This window comes from Sparus aurata, chromosome 4, assembly GCF_900880675.1.
Source record: "Sparus aurata chromosome 4, fSpaAur1.1, whole genome shotgun sequence".
Classification (NCBI taxonomy): Eukaryota; Metazoa; Chordata; class Actinopteri; order Spariformes; family Sparidae; genus Sparus; species Sparus aurata.
Genome location: NC_044190.1, coordinates 24,386,432 through 24,401,305, shown reverse-complemented (window position 1 = coordinate 24,401,305; position 14,874 = coordinate 24,386,432). Strand labels below are relative to the sequence as shown.

The 14,874-nt window shown below is 38.5% G+C and overlaps 1 protein-coding gene across 2 annotated transcripts; it reads left to right on the top strand.

The window, feature by feature from the left end:
* Positions 1–6,089: 6,089 nt before the first annotated feature.
* Positions 6,090–14,418, top strand: tmem41b (transmembrane protein 41B). 2 transcript variants are annotated; one of them, XM_030414157.1, is made up of 7 exons: positions 6,090–6,325; positions 8,313–8,430; positions 9,766–9,894; positions 10,076–10,169; positions 11,001–11,105; positions 11,499–11,637; positions 11,729–14,418. In XM_030414157.1, exons 1-7 carry the CDS (start codon positions 6,229–6,231, stop codon positions 11,896–11,898), a joined length of 852 nt encoding a protein of 283 aa, XP_030270017.1. In that variant the 5' UTR covers positions 6,090–6,228; the 3' UTR covers positions 11,899–14,418. The 2 variants fall into 2 exon arrangements, with proteins under 2 accessions (XP_030270017.1, XP_030270018.1); XM_030414158.1 differs by lacking the exon at positions 6,090–6,325 and adding an exon at positions 6,340–6,776.
* The last annotated feature ends 456 nt before the right edge of the window (positions 14,419–14,874 follow it).

The following is a 14,874-nucleotide window of genomic DNA, read 5'->3' as shown; positions in this document are numbered from 1 at the left end:
AGTGACAATCTGTGAATGATTACATAAACTTTCACACATATCACTGTGTGTAAGCACACTGGACACTGAAGTTGAATGTGTTTTTTGTTTGGCTTGCATTTAACAATCTGATGACAACGACAGTTGTGCGTCTGTTATAAGTAAAAGTGACGGTACCTCCTTCTTCATTTTAAAAGGAGCTATCACCAAATTTTTCTTACAAAAGCTCAGATGTACCCACGTACTTTACTGATCTTTATTGGAGAATAACATATTAATTATATTGTAATTAACTTAGAATACATAATAAGTAACATAATAAGATTAAGGTAAAGAAACTATCAGTGTATCTATATATCTACATTTAGACGGTTTATTGTAACTCTATGTAAAAGAATTACAAGCAGTATTTGTGGCTGAACCTTCCCGATTAAAATTAAATGCCCAGTTTCCAGAGATGGACTTTGTGATAGAAAAAGTGAGTCCAACTGGATTTTAGTTCACCGTTAAGCTCCCCGGGTCTATTGAGGCAACTATTCAGGGAGTAAAGTGGAAGAATGACAAATAATCTTTAAGTATTTGGACAATGTCACATTTTTCTGTTTTATTTGAGGGTGTTGGTATTTGGTAAACAGTGTTTGAACTATTCTACAGCCCTGTTCAAATTTAGAAATGGCTTTGGTTAGAACGAGTATTTAGATATTTTACCAGTGGAAAAGCAGCAATACAACAATGTCTGTTACTTCAGTGGAATTACAAGAATTCAAATCTTTAAGTGAAAACAGTGCACTTTTTAAATCTTTGTATCTTTAATTGACCATTAAATGGTCAACCCGTAGTCAGTATACATGTAAAGATATGTACTACTTTACTTTTACTCGTACTTTTAAATTTATGTACAGTTATTACCGTAGTATATTTAAGTACATTTAATTACTTTTACCAAAGGTCTTTACTGTTACTCAAGTCTTGGGTACGTCATACGTCACTGTCATTACATCAGTCTTGTAAATAAAAAAATTAAAAAAGTACCCAAAAGTCATACTTGAGTAAAAGGAGAGATATCTTGCCAAAATGTTACTTTGGTAAAAGTGAAAGTCACCCTCATGATTAGTACTTGAGGAAAGGTCTTAAAGCAGGACAATCAGATATTAAATGAACTCGAGTAACGAAAGTAATTCCCTGGTAACATATAATCAATGTCACTGTATATACTGTCTACTATTAGTCAACTGGTTATCCGCCTGACTGACTATCTGATCCAGTGTGTAGAATTCTTCTGAGCGCCTTCATTAAATCAGACTGCTGATGGAACAACTCAACTTGAAACTGTGCTACTTTAGCTCAGATGTAATCTACAAAGTAACTAGTAACTAAATATATGGAATAAATATAGTAAAGAGTACGACATTTGCCTCCAAAATGTATTGGACTGAAAGTATAAAGTAGCAGAGAATGAAAATACTCACGTAAAGTACAAGTACCTCAAAACTGTGTATAAGGAAAACACTTGAGTAAATGTAATATCAGATCTGTTAAGGGCTTTTACTCAAGTACTTTTCATAGGGGTGACTCACACTTTTAACATTTTAACACCATATTTTAACTTTTACTCAAATATGAGTTCTGGGGACTTTTTACATCATTGTCATTGCATGCATGACTATTACAGATGCATTATCACATAAAGCATTACTGTAACTGATCCAAGTGGTCCAACGGATCCAAAAGTCCAATTTTTATACTTTTACATTTTACATACATATCAGTGTATCTCTGTATATTAAGTAAGTTAAGGGAAACTAAAAGGCAGAAGATGTGGTCTGTGTGATCGCCTCAAACAAATTCGCTCTTACATTTTCTCCTCTTATTAAATGTGATGAGCTGAATCACAAAGACATGTCACTGTTTAAGTGATGGCGGTTGGCTTCAGTCCAGCTTCTGGGGGCGCTGTCGTGGATGGTACAGTGTTTCCTGCTGGATGGAGAGGGGTCTGTCTGCAGCCTGCAAGAGAGGGGCGTAACCTGTAGTGGGCGTAACGTGTAGTGTGGGCGTAACGTGTAGTTGTGTAAATCACGTTGAACCACGCGAGATGTAGAATGAGACCCGCCAAAAGCAAGAACAGAACAAGGAAATACACAAGAGATGTCTCCAAAACGAAAAATGGCGATCGTATCCAGACTGTAAGTGTCCTTATATTTTATTTAGTTAATGTAACACACGTATACAATTGCTGCACATAGTTATATTATTACCCGGGGCGATGAACTAAGCAAGTAAGCTATATATTTTATCCACAGTATTAAATATTATTGGGCAGACAGAACGAGGCTAGCCCGTTGCTGTGGAAACTGAACCAAACAAGGTAACGTTAGCAAGATGGAGGGGGTTCAGAGGGGGTTACTTAAGTAGAATTACTTCATTGATACCAGGCTGGGAACTTATTTACCTGCCCGTTTGGTAAATGACATGCAACGTAAATGTATGTATTTCTATCCTAAACGATCCTAAAAGGTTGACCCAAGTAGATAAATCTAAGCTAGAAATTGTGGCTGTTGTAATATAACCAGAAATAACTTGAAAATTATGACTCCGCTGTAATATTAACCCGCTAACGTTAATTCAAAAACATTACTTTTAGCGTGGTCTAGTGCAGCAATTTAAAATTAGTAATGACATTAAACCGGTAACTTTGATAAGGATCACCAGCTCGACTGTGACATTCATGTGCAATATTAGTATTATGGAGAGCTTGACCACAAGCATTTGTGTTGTGCCGTGATTAGTTTGTTTGAGGTTGTTGTTCAAATTTACAGTAAAACACAAACCTACACAGTTTCAAGCTATCATAACCGGGGATCTTCTGTCAGCATGGGAGCACGGGAAGGAGAGGCCCACCCTTTATTTTGAGGATGAACAACTTGACCAAGTTGTCTCCTTCCTGTTCTTGGTCATAAGGGAAACGCCAAGGGCGAGACAGCTGACAGATTGGGTTGCTTTAATTTTTGATGTCCTTTTGCCAGAAGTATGACATGATTGTTTTGTTTACATACATTTATTAATATTGGCACTGTGCTTCATATTGTACATACTGGTTTTTCATATCACACCTCACACTTGATAGATAGATAAATGATAGATGAAAGAACCTTGAAATGGAACAATACAGATGTGTAATATTAAAACCTTCCTCATTTTTTAATGCTTGTGGGGTGCTTGACAAACTCAAAATTGTTCAGAGCATTCAGACCTGTGTTGTAGAATATTCCTTTTTTTTACTTTTGTCAAATCTTACATAGCCTATTGCACTCTAAGAGCGTCATAAGGATGTGATATCAAACTAGACATAACATAGTTAAAGGCTACATTCAGTTGTGACTGTTTTCTAATTTAACACATGTCAATAATCCTGTCCAGGTGACAGTCTACACCCTGGTTGAAAAGTACACATTGACAGTGCCAGAGGCTGTGGCCAGGTTCAGAAGGGGCCCACAATATGAACCATGGTAAGATTAATATATAAAGAATTGATGATAGACATATTTCAATGTGTAATGAAATATACCCATTCTCATAAAGAATATTGCAACATCTACTTGAAACCTTTCATTTAATGTTTGTTCTTTTTTTGACAGTGAATTGGAAATGATGCAAGCTGACTTGATGAAACATTTATCAGAGGATGCAACAGAGAAGCTACAAGCCTATAAAGATAGAATGTGAAGAGCCCTCTCCTCTGAGGCATTTCTTAGCCAGCTATAAGGTGTAATATCTTCAAAGATTTACTTTTCTTTTTCTTTTGACTCCTCCAAGGAAATGTGTCACAGCCCTACGGGGGCCTCTAACCATTCTCTTCTGTTTAACTCAAAACTGTAGTAAATGGTGCATTTGTTGGGGACTGTTTTCTGCGGTGGAGTAATACACAGTGTGTGTTAGACTAGAGCAGTGCACACTTACAAACTGTAGAGTATGTATCAAATGTGAGTATGTGTGCATACATATGTATAAACTTAAATTTTATACAGGATATTGTAATCGTTTTGTAATGTATATGCAATTGGTCTGTTTCATTTCATAGTTCCATCAGCATCATTTGGCTCCATAAAACTTGAGACAAAATGCTGAAAGGCATTACAGTGTGCATCACTGCCTGAGTTGGATGTAAAGAAAAAAAGAGCTAATCCTTGCATTTGAACAGCTATGTTATTAACTGCTTTATAAGTGTCCAGTACAAGCAACCGTTCATCAGGTACAGGTACATGACATTTAACTGTTGATGCACTTTGTTAAAGTCAAATCACACAACACTTAACAAGTATTTCCTAACAGGAGAAGCATTTATATTTACACAAGTCTAGGCACTACCATGCTCGCAAGCAGATGTTTGTCAGCAGACCATGTTCTCTCTGTCATGGCAGTCAAAGAACTAATAAAAAGCTGATTTATAAACATTTAAATCACTTGTGCATTGTGTGTGTGTCCAAGCCTGTGTGTGCGTGCCTGCAATCACGAGTGTGCGCTTGTGTCTAGGATGGGGGGCACAAAAAAAGTATTTGCACCAGGGCCTATCACCATGATGTTAAGCTACTGTGGCAGACAATCTAAATAATGTTGCATCAGAAAGTCGGAGTGTGGCCGAAGTGAAAGAAAGTGGTCAGACATAAAAGTGGAAGCAAAAAAGCGCCTGTCATCACACAGGCAGAGCGTCTGTGTCACGGGCGGGGGAACGGCCACCGGAGCTCACCCCGCTGGATGAAAAACTGGTGGGGATCATTGGGGAATCCCTCCTGAGTGACGTGGTGACGGAGGTGGAGGGGGACACCAATGCCCCTCGTGCCCTCCAGTGGCTGTGTCCTTACAGATGCAGTACTGCAAATGCAGAGAAACACCATCACTGCAATAAATGATGTTTCCAGGGAACTGCGGGAGATAAAAAATGTCTTTTCCGAGTTAAACACCACCATGAAGGAATTTATTAAATGATTGTTTCGTATTTGTTTCCATATCTGTATTTTCACAAGCGACGCATCACATCCAAACGCTGGCGCACGGCACGTGTGAGAATTAACCTGATTGACTAACAGTCCTTCAGACTAATAATATAAGATAATTATAGTCTTTATATTTACATAGCAAGAAAACACAGATACAAAGTGCTTTATGTGTTATGCATTGAAAACGGAGATGAAACGAAATGGCAGAATGTGAGGAGATTTTGTTTTTTTTTAACCATTTCTTGCAAATAAACTGTTCATATATGAGAGGTAATATTACTATTTATTTGACACGATCAGTATCAGTTTCACACAGTTTCTCCCGTTTCTTTCTTCTGCCATCAGTGGCGCTTCTCCTTACCCCAGTTATGTGCCTACGCATGGGTCAGAGTTTGCGTGGAGGACCGCACATTTTCCCGTCAACTTCTCTTTTTATAAATCCCACGGTGTGCGAAGAGAGTGGCGTATGCCTTCTAAATAAGTCCCCTGGCCAACAAGATCACTGGACAAAAACAACTTAAACTCCAGGACTCATACAGGTGACAATAAAAAAAGGGCTTTCCTGATTTATCAGGATTCCACTCAACCCCTCCACTCAGCATTACAGCTGCTGCAGACTGGCCATACAAATGGCCAAGAAGAATGGCAAAAAAGTCAGTCATACCATCAGCTGTCGCCCTCTGCAATAAGGAACTGTTCAAATAAATGTACACACATGCTTAACACATACGATTTTAATTCACACGTTGTTTTTAACACATAAATGTTTCGCTATCTTACTCACACCCACACAAGCAATGACATTGATATATTTATTCAATTAATCCATTTACTCATGAATTCTGGTCTCTGACAGTGTCTTAAGTGCCTTTTTACTCGTTTACCACTAAAACAAATAAACAATAGAAAGACTACATCTATTATAGGGCAAAGATTGCGTAGACATTGACGTTTGTGCCGCTGGACCGTGGTCAAACTGTAGTAGTACCTATTTAGGCTCATGTCCCTTTAAGAAGCGTGCATAGTGGGCGTAACCTGTAGCTGTGACGTAACTACAGGTTACGCCCACTACAGGTTACGCCCCTCTCTTGCAGGCTGCAGACGGATACAGTTGGGGCTGGATGCGAAGGTAAAAGGTCAACCTGTGTAACGTGTCAGCAGGCTGTCACCACACCGGTGTCACTCTCCACCCGCCGGCTGCCCCCTGATCTACACATCACCGCTACCCCAGCTGACCTCGACGTTATCCCAGAAAATGGCCAAGAAGCGGAGAGACAGAAGAGAGACCGACGGGCTGTCCTCGGCTCAGGAGGAGGTGAAGGCTAATGCTAGTGACCCACAAGTACAGAAAGGTAAGGTTTTGTACCCTGAGTGGCTAACCGCTCACCTTAATGCAAAGCAGAGGAATGCAAATACTTGCCGGCGACACAGGTAGATGAAGCAATATACCGACATGGCAGCGTCATTTCAGATGTGAAGCCAGTCCCGACGACAGCACAGGAGCTAATGTTAGCTTGTTTTAATTCGGACGGCTAGCTTCGATGACTAGCTTAGTAACGCTCAGGAAACCGTAACGCTTTCGTGTTGAGGTAGATAAAATACACCCAAAACCCTTATAGTGAGCGACAGTAAGGTACTGAGCCTGATAAAAATACCTTGAATTTGAAAAACGAGAATAAAATGTCACTTCTTTGACTGTTTTTTGGCTAAGTTAGCTGTTTAGCTAATTCACCAAAAGGACTGTCAGACGATGAGTGGTGGGGGAGGGACTGAGAATCAAATCCTCTAGTTAAGATTATGAAGGTAAAAGTGACTAAATGTTGGAATGTCTTTTGATTTTTATACTGGTATTTATCACTTCTGTTGATCTGTTTATGTCTAAAAAGCATTTCACTGTTGTATTTTGAGCTAAGTCGATCAATTTCCTTCAGTGTTCCATTATTCCATATCTGTCAACGTTGTCATGTATGTAGCAACAATATTGATTTGTAAGGTAAGTAGAAATTACAGCTGTCAGATAGATGTAGACAAGTACAAATACACTGTTCTCTTCTGAAATTTAGGGGTAAACAAATACTTGAGCCTGTGTTGATGAATGTACTCAGTCACCCATGTCATGGTTAATCATGGTCCTGTATGGTTGGCAACTGGACTTGTTTCTGTTTCTTGAAGACGTTTCAACTCTCATCCAAGAGGCTTCTTCAGTTCTAACTAACTTGACAGGAGTTGGCAGACTTTGGCGTCTGTTCTGACAGAGTCGTTAAGGACATGTGAGCTCTGAGATCACTCTGAGATGACCTAAAGGCCACTTGTGGGTAATTTGGTCAAACCAGCCTTCATGCGGGTTGCTAAGGCTAGGTGAGCCCAGGTGTGAATGGTTGTTGAGCTGTGTGGGGAGGGACCTCGATACAGTATTGAAAGTGGGTGATAAGTAATGTCGTAGGCCAACTCCTCTGTTCAAAGACGGTCGGTCCAGTTTGACATGGATGGATTCCTGTAGTCCTCTTTCAAACCATCTGCCTTCTGTAAGACTGATGTAAGTGGACAACCAAGTCATGACCTGAAGAGCTGGCCCTCCCATGTTGTACCATTCGTTTATGGATTCGACATTTAAAGGTCCTTTAATTTAACCACTCAAATGAACAATAGTTACACACAGACAGGTTTATTTCATCTAAGGAGGTGGATAGGAAAGAGTGAACATTAACAAAATGTCCTAACAACATTGTCACTAGACAGATTTATTTTATTGTGAACAATCTGTTTATCCCATAACGTAACTCTTTCTTCTTGTCTGAATGTCTAGCTTAGCCACCAGATAAGCAACATACTAACACTTGTCAAACCTAGCTTCTGACAGAAAATTATCAACCAATAAAGTTTAAAGTGCTGCAAAGATGCACTGGCCTACAAATCTTGTTCTCCTGATGTAGGAAAATACCCTTTTGGATACAGATCCACACAAATGTCACTTTTCCTCGATTCGAATAGGTTTTTAGTGAACTTGATCATATCGTATTACAATCGTAATATATGTCAAAGTCATCACAATGTCACAATATATTAAACAAATCGTGCAGTCCTAATGATAATTGCTGCCTTATTGCAGCAACATGCAGATGTCTCTTTCCGCAAAGTGTTTACTGAAAGCATGATTTAACAGCCCATCTCAGAAACAGCAAGAGTCTGTCCCAGGGGGGAGAATTAGTTCCCTGTAGGGTCTTGAGCAAATGATGCAAAACTCATAAGCAAATTACACAATCCCTGGTAGCTGGTTTGTCTGTTTGTGTAGTAACCTCTTCATTAGTTGTGTAATTATATTGTTCTCTGTCCCCACAGAGGCTCCGCACACTGCAGGGGGCTCAGCACGCATGTCTCTGCTGATTCTGGTGTCCATCTTCACCTGCGCTGCCTCAGTCATGTATCTGGTCTACAGGAACTTCCCAGAGCTTCCTGAGTAAGTTGTTTTATGGATTATTAAACTTGGTTATTATGGGTAGGTACAATGTTCGTCCCTGTAAATTAAGACTTAATTGTGAATTCACAAATAAATCTGTTTAAAGCATTTTATTGATTTTTTTGTGTCACATTTAAAATCAAAATACATTTTTAAGGAGTGTTTGTTTCAGTATGAGCTACAGTGATGAAACTGTGACCTGTTATTTTCACTACCAAAACTCATTCCGTACTGCTGCGTCCAAACATTTCATTATCATATTTAGTAACTGCAAGACCAGAAAAGTACATAGACAGATGAGTGGTTAAACAGATTTAGAAGGTAAAGTAAACAACCTTTAAAACTACCCAAATGAATCAATGTTTTAAAGTAATCATTGCAAAACAATAATTACAGAGTAACTTTACAAAGAGACATTACCAGGAGAAGAAAAAACAGGTGATATGTTGGCCACAACAAATGCATTCCAACAAGAAAATATAACAATTCTTCAAGAAATTTCCTATGAAACAATGTGAATTTGAATATGCTTTTGTAAAGATTAATTAATCAGACATTTTGAGAAAGGGAGTTGCAAAAGCTTAATCCTTTAGCTGAGGTGCTTATATCTGAGGTTTCTGGTCATGCAAGTAGACAGCCAGCCGGCCTGACAACATACCATATATGATATGTTGTTTGTGAAAAAGTAAATCATTTATGTAAATCCTGCCGTTAACAGCTCACCTAACAAGGAACCTAGCCTTAGTCTGAGTCAAGCTTGTGCAGACCGGCTGAGGCAGGTAAGGCACCAAATGAAACTGAGATGTAACAATATTGGAGGGGTGACATTTCCCATTACCCATGGGTTGCACATTGTGCCTGAGCTGGGCTGTATTTATGTCAAAAAAGTTGGACTGAGCTACTGATTGTGTATTCTGTAAATTCAGAAGTAATCAATTTTTGCTATTTGCATGTAACTTTACCATTTATAGTTCAGCTGGTAAAAATCTGTATTCTAGCACTGAAGGAGGCAATTTTGAATAGTAAGTGGAACTGAATAAGCAGTTCGTAATTGCTGAAACAGTACGTTATATATATTTTTTTACAACTTGGAGAACAGGGATGGACCAAGTATTAACCACTGGGGCTTGCCGCCAATCAAAGGGATCTTTCAGAAACACGATTATTCACTGTGATACTGAAAGTTTAGTTTGACCCATAAGAATTAAATGATGCGTTTCCAGTACAACCTACATGCTATAGTATATAGAAGTTGTATTGTGAAGAAAACAAAAACAGAAAATGTTTGTGTGAAATATATTAGACTTAAGATTTTTTGATTCCCTTTTTCTGCAGTGATGAAATGGAGAAAATCAAGATCCCTAAAGACATGGATGATGCCAAAGCTTTGGGAACTGTGCTGTCCAAATACAAAGACACATATTACACCCAAGTGTTGGTGGCCTACTTCGCAACTTATGTTTTGTATCCTTTGAGAACAAATATACATATGCCCTTAGAGGAAATTTATGTCTCAACCTTTCTACAGAAAGAGAAATATACTTTGAATCTAATGTTATTGTTGTTTGTATATTTGATTTAACTTGCGTCTGTCCATGTGATAACTGTGTTTCTTTATTGTTGTTTGCCTTGACATTTTTGTCAGCCTCCAAACATTTGCGATCCCTGGATCTATATTTCTCAGCATCCTGTCTGGGTATCTTTACCCTTTCCCATTGGCTCTTTTCTTAGTCTGCTTGGTGAGTAATAAAGGACAATATGAAAAGTGTCACAAAACAAAGGTTTTATAATTAACAACTTTGTATGGAAATAGTTTACAACAGACACAGTTAGTTATGTCAGAATTTAGGTACACATCCCCCATTTTGCAAGAATGGTCTATCCCTTGTAAATGTGCCTTTTTTCTTGCACATTTCAGTGAAATCAAATTGAACATTTAAATTACGCATCTATCTGTGATGGTAAAGTCATGTAAGTTTATATTTATATCACCCAATATCGCAAATTTGCCTCAAGGGACTTTTCAATTTTGTACCACATACATTATCCTCCCCAACTGGGATATATAAATTGCGTTTATGGGAAAAAATGGAAGAAGCTTTAGGATTAGCAACAGAAGAGGGATCTTGCTCCCAGGAAAGGCAGAGACAAACACACTTAATATGCTGCTTAATGTTGCAGCAAACAGGGAAGGGAAGTGGTTAATGTGTGTAAACACCCAAGCCCTCAGCCTCTTCTGTGAAATGACTTACCACATGTTCTTCATATAATGCTACACCACTGCTGCTAAAAGTACAAATAGACCAGTCATATAGATGGTTGGATTTGTTTTTTTTTTTGTTTTTTTTTTTCAATATAGAAAGCCTATACTTTTTTTTTTGGGGGGGGGGGGGGTGTTAGAGTTGATCATTTTTCAGTTTAATTTTCAGAGTATAACTATTTCTATGGCAAGTCCTTGATATATGTTTTGAAATAACCATTGTTTTCTTTCTCCAGCTATGTGATTGTGGTTGTCTCTTCCTCATCATATGTGTCAGTCGGTTATCATGTGTTTTGTCTGTTGTCTATAGTGCTCGGGCCTGGGTGCTTCCTTTTGCTATTTGCTGTCATATCTGGTGGGCAGACCCATGGTCTACAAGTATCTCTCTGAGAGGGCACAGAAATGGTCCCAGCAGGTAAACGCCTTCACCGAAAATGTACTGTGACTTGAGCTGAAGGTATTTTTGTTAGAGCAGTTTTCTGTTTGAGATGCTTGGATGATTTTGTGATGCTTATGTTAAGTTTTTATCGACACTGCAAGAAAACCTGGACTACTGTAATGACAAAGGTACTGATACTGTTTTATGAAGTAATGATTAAGTTAACGGTGGTGTTGTATTGGAGTGCTATAATACTAGATTGAGATGGGTGTCTGTTCCTAGAATGACCATGGAGTTGAATCCACAGTTCTATGACAGAGTCAATAAAAACTGATGATTATAAACTCTTGCAGAGCTGTTTTATTGGATTGGAGAGTTTTGTTCCTGTGTGTTTGACTTAAGAAAGATTCTGTGACTTTTTCTTGGCAGGTTGACAAACACAGAGATCATTTGATAAATTATATCATCTTCCTGAGGATTACCCCCTTCCTCCCCAACTGGTTCATCAACATCACCTCACCTGTCATCAATGTGCCTTTAGGAGTTTTCTTTGTCGGTACCTTTCTCGGTAAGACTTGCCTATTCCTTCTGATATATTTTAGTTTGGTATATTGAGTTGTTCACTGACTCACCTGTATTCAACCTGGCTGCCTTTACAGGAGTGGCACCACCATCCTTTGTAGCGATCAATGCAGGCACAACACTGTACAAACTGACCACAGCCGGCGAAGCCGTGTCCTGGAACTCTCTGGCTGTGCTCGGCGTGCTCGCTGTGCTCTCCATCTTGCCCGTCTGCTTCCAGAAAAAGCTGCAGAAGAAACTAGAGTAAAGCACTAAACACCTCAGCGCCTCGTTGGCTGGCTGATCGTGACGTCCCCTCCCCTCAGCTCAGGAACGTGCAGCTGTCACTCAAGTTGCTCTGCCTCAGTCTCATACACAGCTGCTGGTGGGAAAATCATTGATCACTGGCACGACAAGCAACTCATTGACCACAAAAATGCATGCAGTGGTGGGTTGTTACTGAAGTTAGGTGAAGTATAAACTAGCCGCTGCCTGCACGAATTCTTTTGGTTTCTGTGATTTTATGTTGTTTATTTGTGGCACATCTTGTAAATAAGAGAAACTGGATTCTTTGTTTTTATTTAAGGCACTGCTCATTATTGTATGATTCTTGTCAGACAATTAAAGGTGCTACTTGTAGGATGTTGAAGTAGAACAAACTGATACTTGGATTTTTTTTTTAAATGCTGGTACCAGTTGTTCCATATGGCCTACTTTTTATGGCAAGAAATAGTTTTCTGTACGGAACTGTGTTGCAAACATCTGTGTCTCTTTAACTATTACAATTTTCTTTGACAGCAGCATATCAGTTACTACATCCTGTTGGTAGCACCTTTAAGTTCTGCTCCCTTTTTAATATTTATTTTAACATGTGTCTAACTTGTGTCTAATCTCAACCCTAATCAAGTAGACCGCCACAGCAATAACTGTCAAACTACTGTTGAAAGGGGATTTTAAAATAAAAAAAAAAGAAATTTTGATATATGGTGCTTGCCTTGGCATACAAATGCAGTGCAAGGAAAGAATGAAACTGTGGAAAATAAAACAATGTAATGACTGATCTTAGTAAGTGCTCCTTTTGTTGACATGTGGGTGAATTCCTTTGCTCTTCCTTAAAAGGTGCCTGGATCCACTGCCACACAATAGACCCCCCCCCCCTTTTTTTTTAACAGTATTTCTTTTGGTCTTTTATGGCTTTATTGATAGAGTAGCTGAAGAGGTGATAGGAAACAGGTTGAGAGAGAGGGGGAGCGACACACGGCAAAGGGCCCCAGGCCGAGAGTTGAACCCGGGTCAACTGCAGCGAAGACATGGGACGCCCGCTCTACCGACTGAGCTAAACGGTGCCCCAGCCCACCCCCCTCGTGTTTTTTTTGTTTTTGTTTTTTTTTATTATTATTTTTTTTTTTATCCATTTCTGTTAGTTGCTGAAAAAAGATCTTTGTACTGTATCTTCTAATGAACAGACTGAGCTGGTGTAATTTTCCTCACAACAAAACTGATTTATGTGTGGTATGATTCAAGCAACCCAAAAAAAAGACATTAAAAGCCAAACAAAATCATTTTGGTTTATACGTTTAAAAAAAATCCAGGCTGGGTTCTCCAGTTTTTTGGTGTGTATACAGATTATGTATCTTATAGTTTGATAGACCGGTGTATAACTGGAGAGATCATAGGATGACATACCAGTGCCCTCAAAAAGACTGCCAATGGATTGAGGTATCCAAGCCTTACCTTCCTTTGTACTGCTTCCATTCTTCATCAGGAGAAATGTATCACGCTGCCTGATTTATGTTGTTGTTTTCTGTTCTTTCAATTGTTTTAAATGGCTCATGATGTCCTTGGCTATAAAAGCTTACTGATTTGTTTTCATGTTTCATGTTGTTAGATTTTTTTTGTTTTTGGCCTGTGTGCAAAGTTAAGTTATTGCTGCTGCTTAAAACACTTTCTGGATGGTTACCAGAGACGTTGGTGCAGTGAATGTTAATGCAGGCAACTTATTCAACAGAATTTTCTTTAAACGGTGCAATATGTAGGAATTTTAGTTGACAACATTCAACATTCAGATTCTTACATATTGCACCTTTTCATCTCTTAAAATTGCACATTTATAGAAGCAGTTGGTTTGGTGCGTTTTGAGATTTACTGTATTTTACTTTAATGTCTTATAAATCAACAGATTCACTGTGTACTGCTGCCAGATTGTCAATTCCTCATACACAGATCTGAAGCAACAATCTAAGCTTAAACTTGTGTGACTTTTAAGTGGTATAAGGAAGCTAATGCTCATCTGCTCACAGGAAATAATTGTACTTCAAGTGCTGTTGGGTTGTTTTTATGGTTCTAATGAGTGAGCTCCATTTGTATAGCTGATTGTTGTTTTGGGAAATGCATCTTCATTTAGTCAAGTGTAAACTGGTATAAACTTGTCCTAATGATGGTTTTTTTTTTCTCTTCTCAATATTTAAACAGAAGCTTGATTTTCTTCTTTGAGGGTTTTTTCCCTCTATTTGCTAGAATATTTACATCCAAACTAATTCTAAACTTCACACTGAACATATATTCAAATTGGATATATCATTGCTGTTTTCTGTCCTACAATGAAAGGTGTAGTGCGATAATACCTGTGAAACCCTCTGTAACATTTCAGAGAGCAGTATTATTTTGTACTGAGCAGTGATGTATTGCAGTATGAAGTGTTTACAGATTGCAAAATTCCTGTCCTATCTAATCGAGTTTATGTTTTTTAAAATATTTATTGAATCATTAAATTTATCTTTACAGAATATGATTGAGTTTTGAGAATTATCTGTAAGGAGTTTAATCAGTGCTGTAGCATTGAACGATTAACACAGTATAAGGGCCTTTTGGAGTGGCAACGCTGATTCATAAACAAGTATAAAATTCATAGAGGTCCTTCATACTTGAGGTTTTCAGGTAGTGAGTGAGGGATTAGTGCCACCAGGTGGTGTTATTGTGACATACTTGTGGAGCAGTGGTCTGATCAGATAACATGACATTTACAAGTGAGAGCTGCAGCATGACTGACTGATGTGAATTAATTCTGGGAAACATGTAGCATTCAATTCAATTTAAAGAACACTGAAACAAATTAAAACTCTACATTATTACAGGTTTAGTGTGTAAGATTTAACGACGGCATTTGTTTTCCTTTTCTCTGCTATGGAATGGCATGACCTTAATCATACACGTGCTGATAAAAATGGGTTGATTAGAAGTGACA

What these genes read in the sequence shown, in the direction of transcription:
- tmem41b (XM_030414157.1), top strand. Translation starts at nt 6,229, where the DNA reads ATGGCCAAGAAGCGGAGAGACAGAAGAGAGACCGACGGGCTGTCCTCG. An exon ending in TGACCCACAAGTACAGAAAG is followed by an intron (nt 6,326 to 8,312) that starts GTAAGGTTTTGT and finishes CTGTCCCCACAG; the next exon opens with AGGCTCCGCACACTGCAGGG. An exon ending in AACTTCCCAGAGCTTCCTGA is followed by an intron (nt 8,431 to 9,765) that starts GTAAGTTGTTTT and finishes CTTTTTCTGCAG; the next exon opens with TGATGAAATGGAGAAAATCA.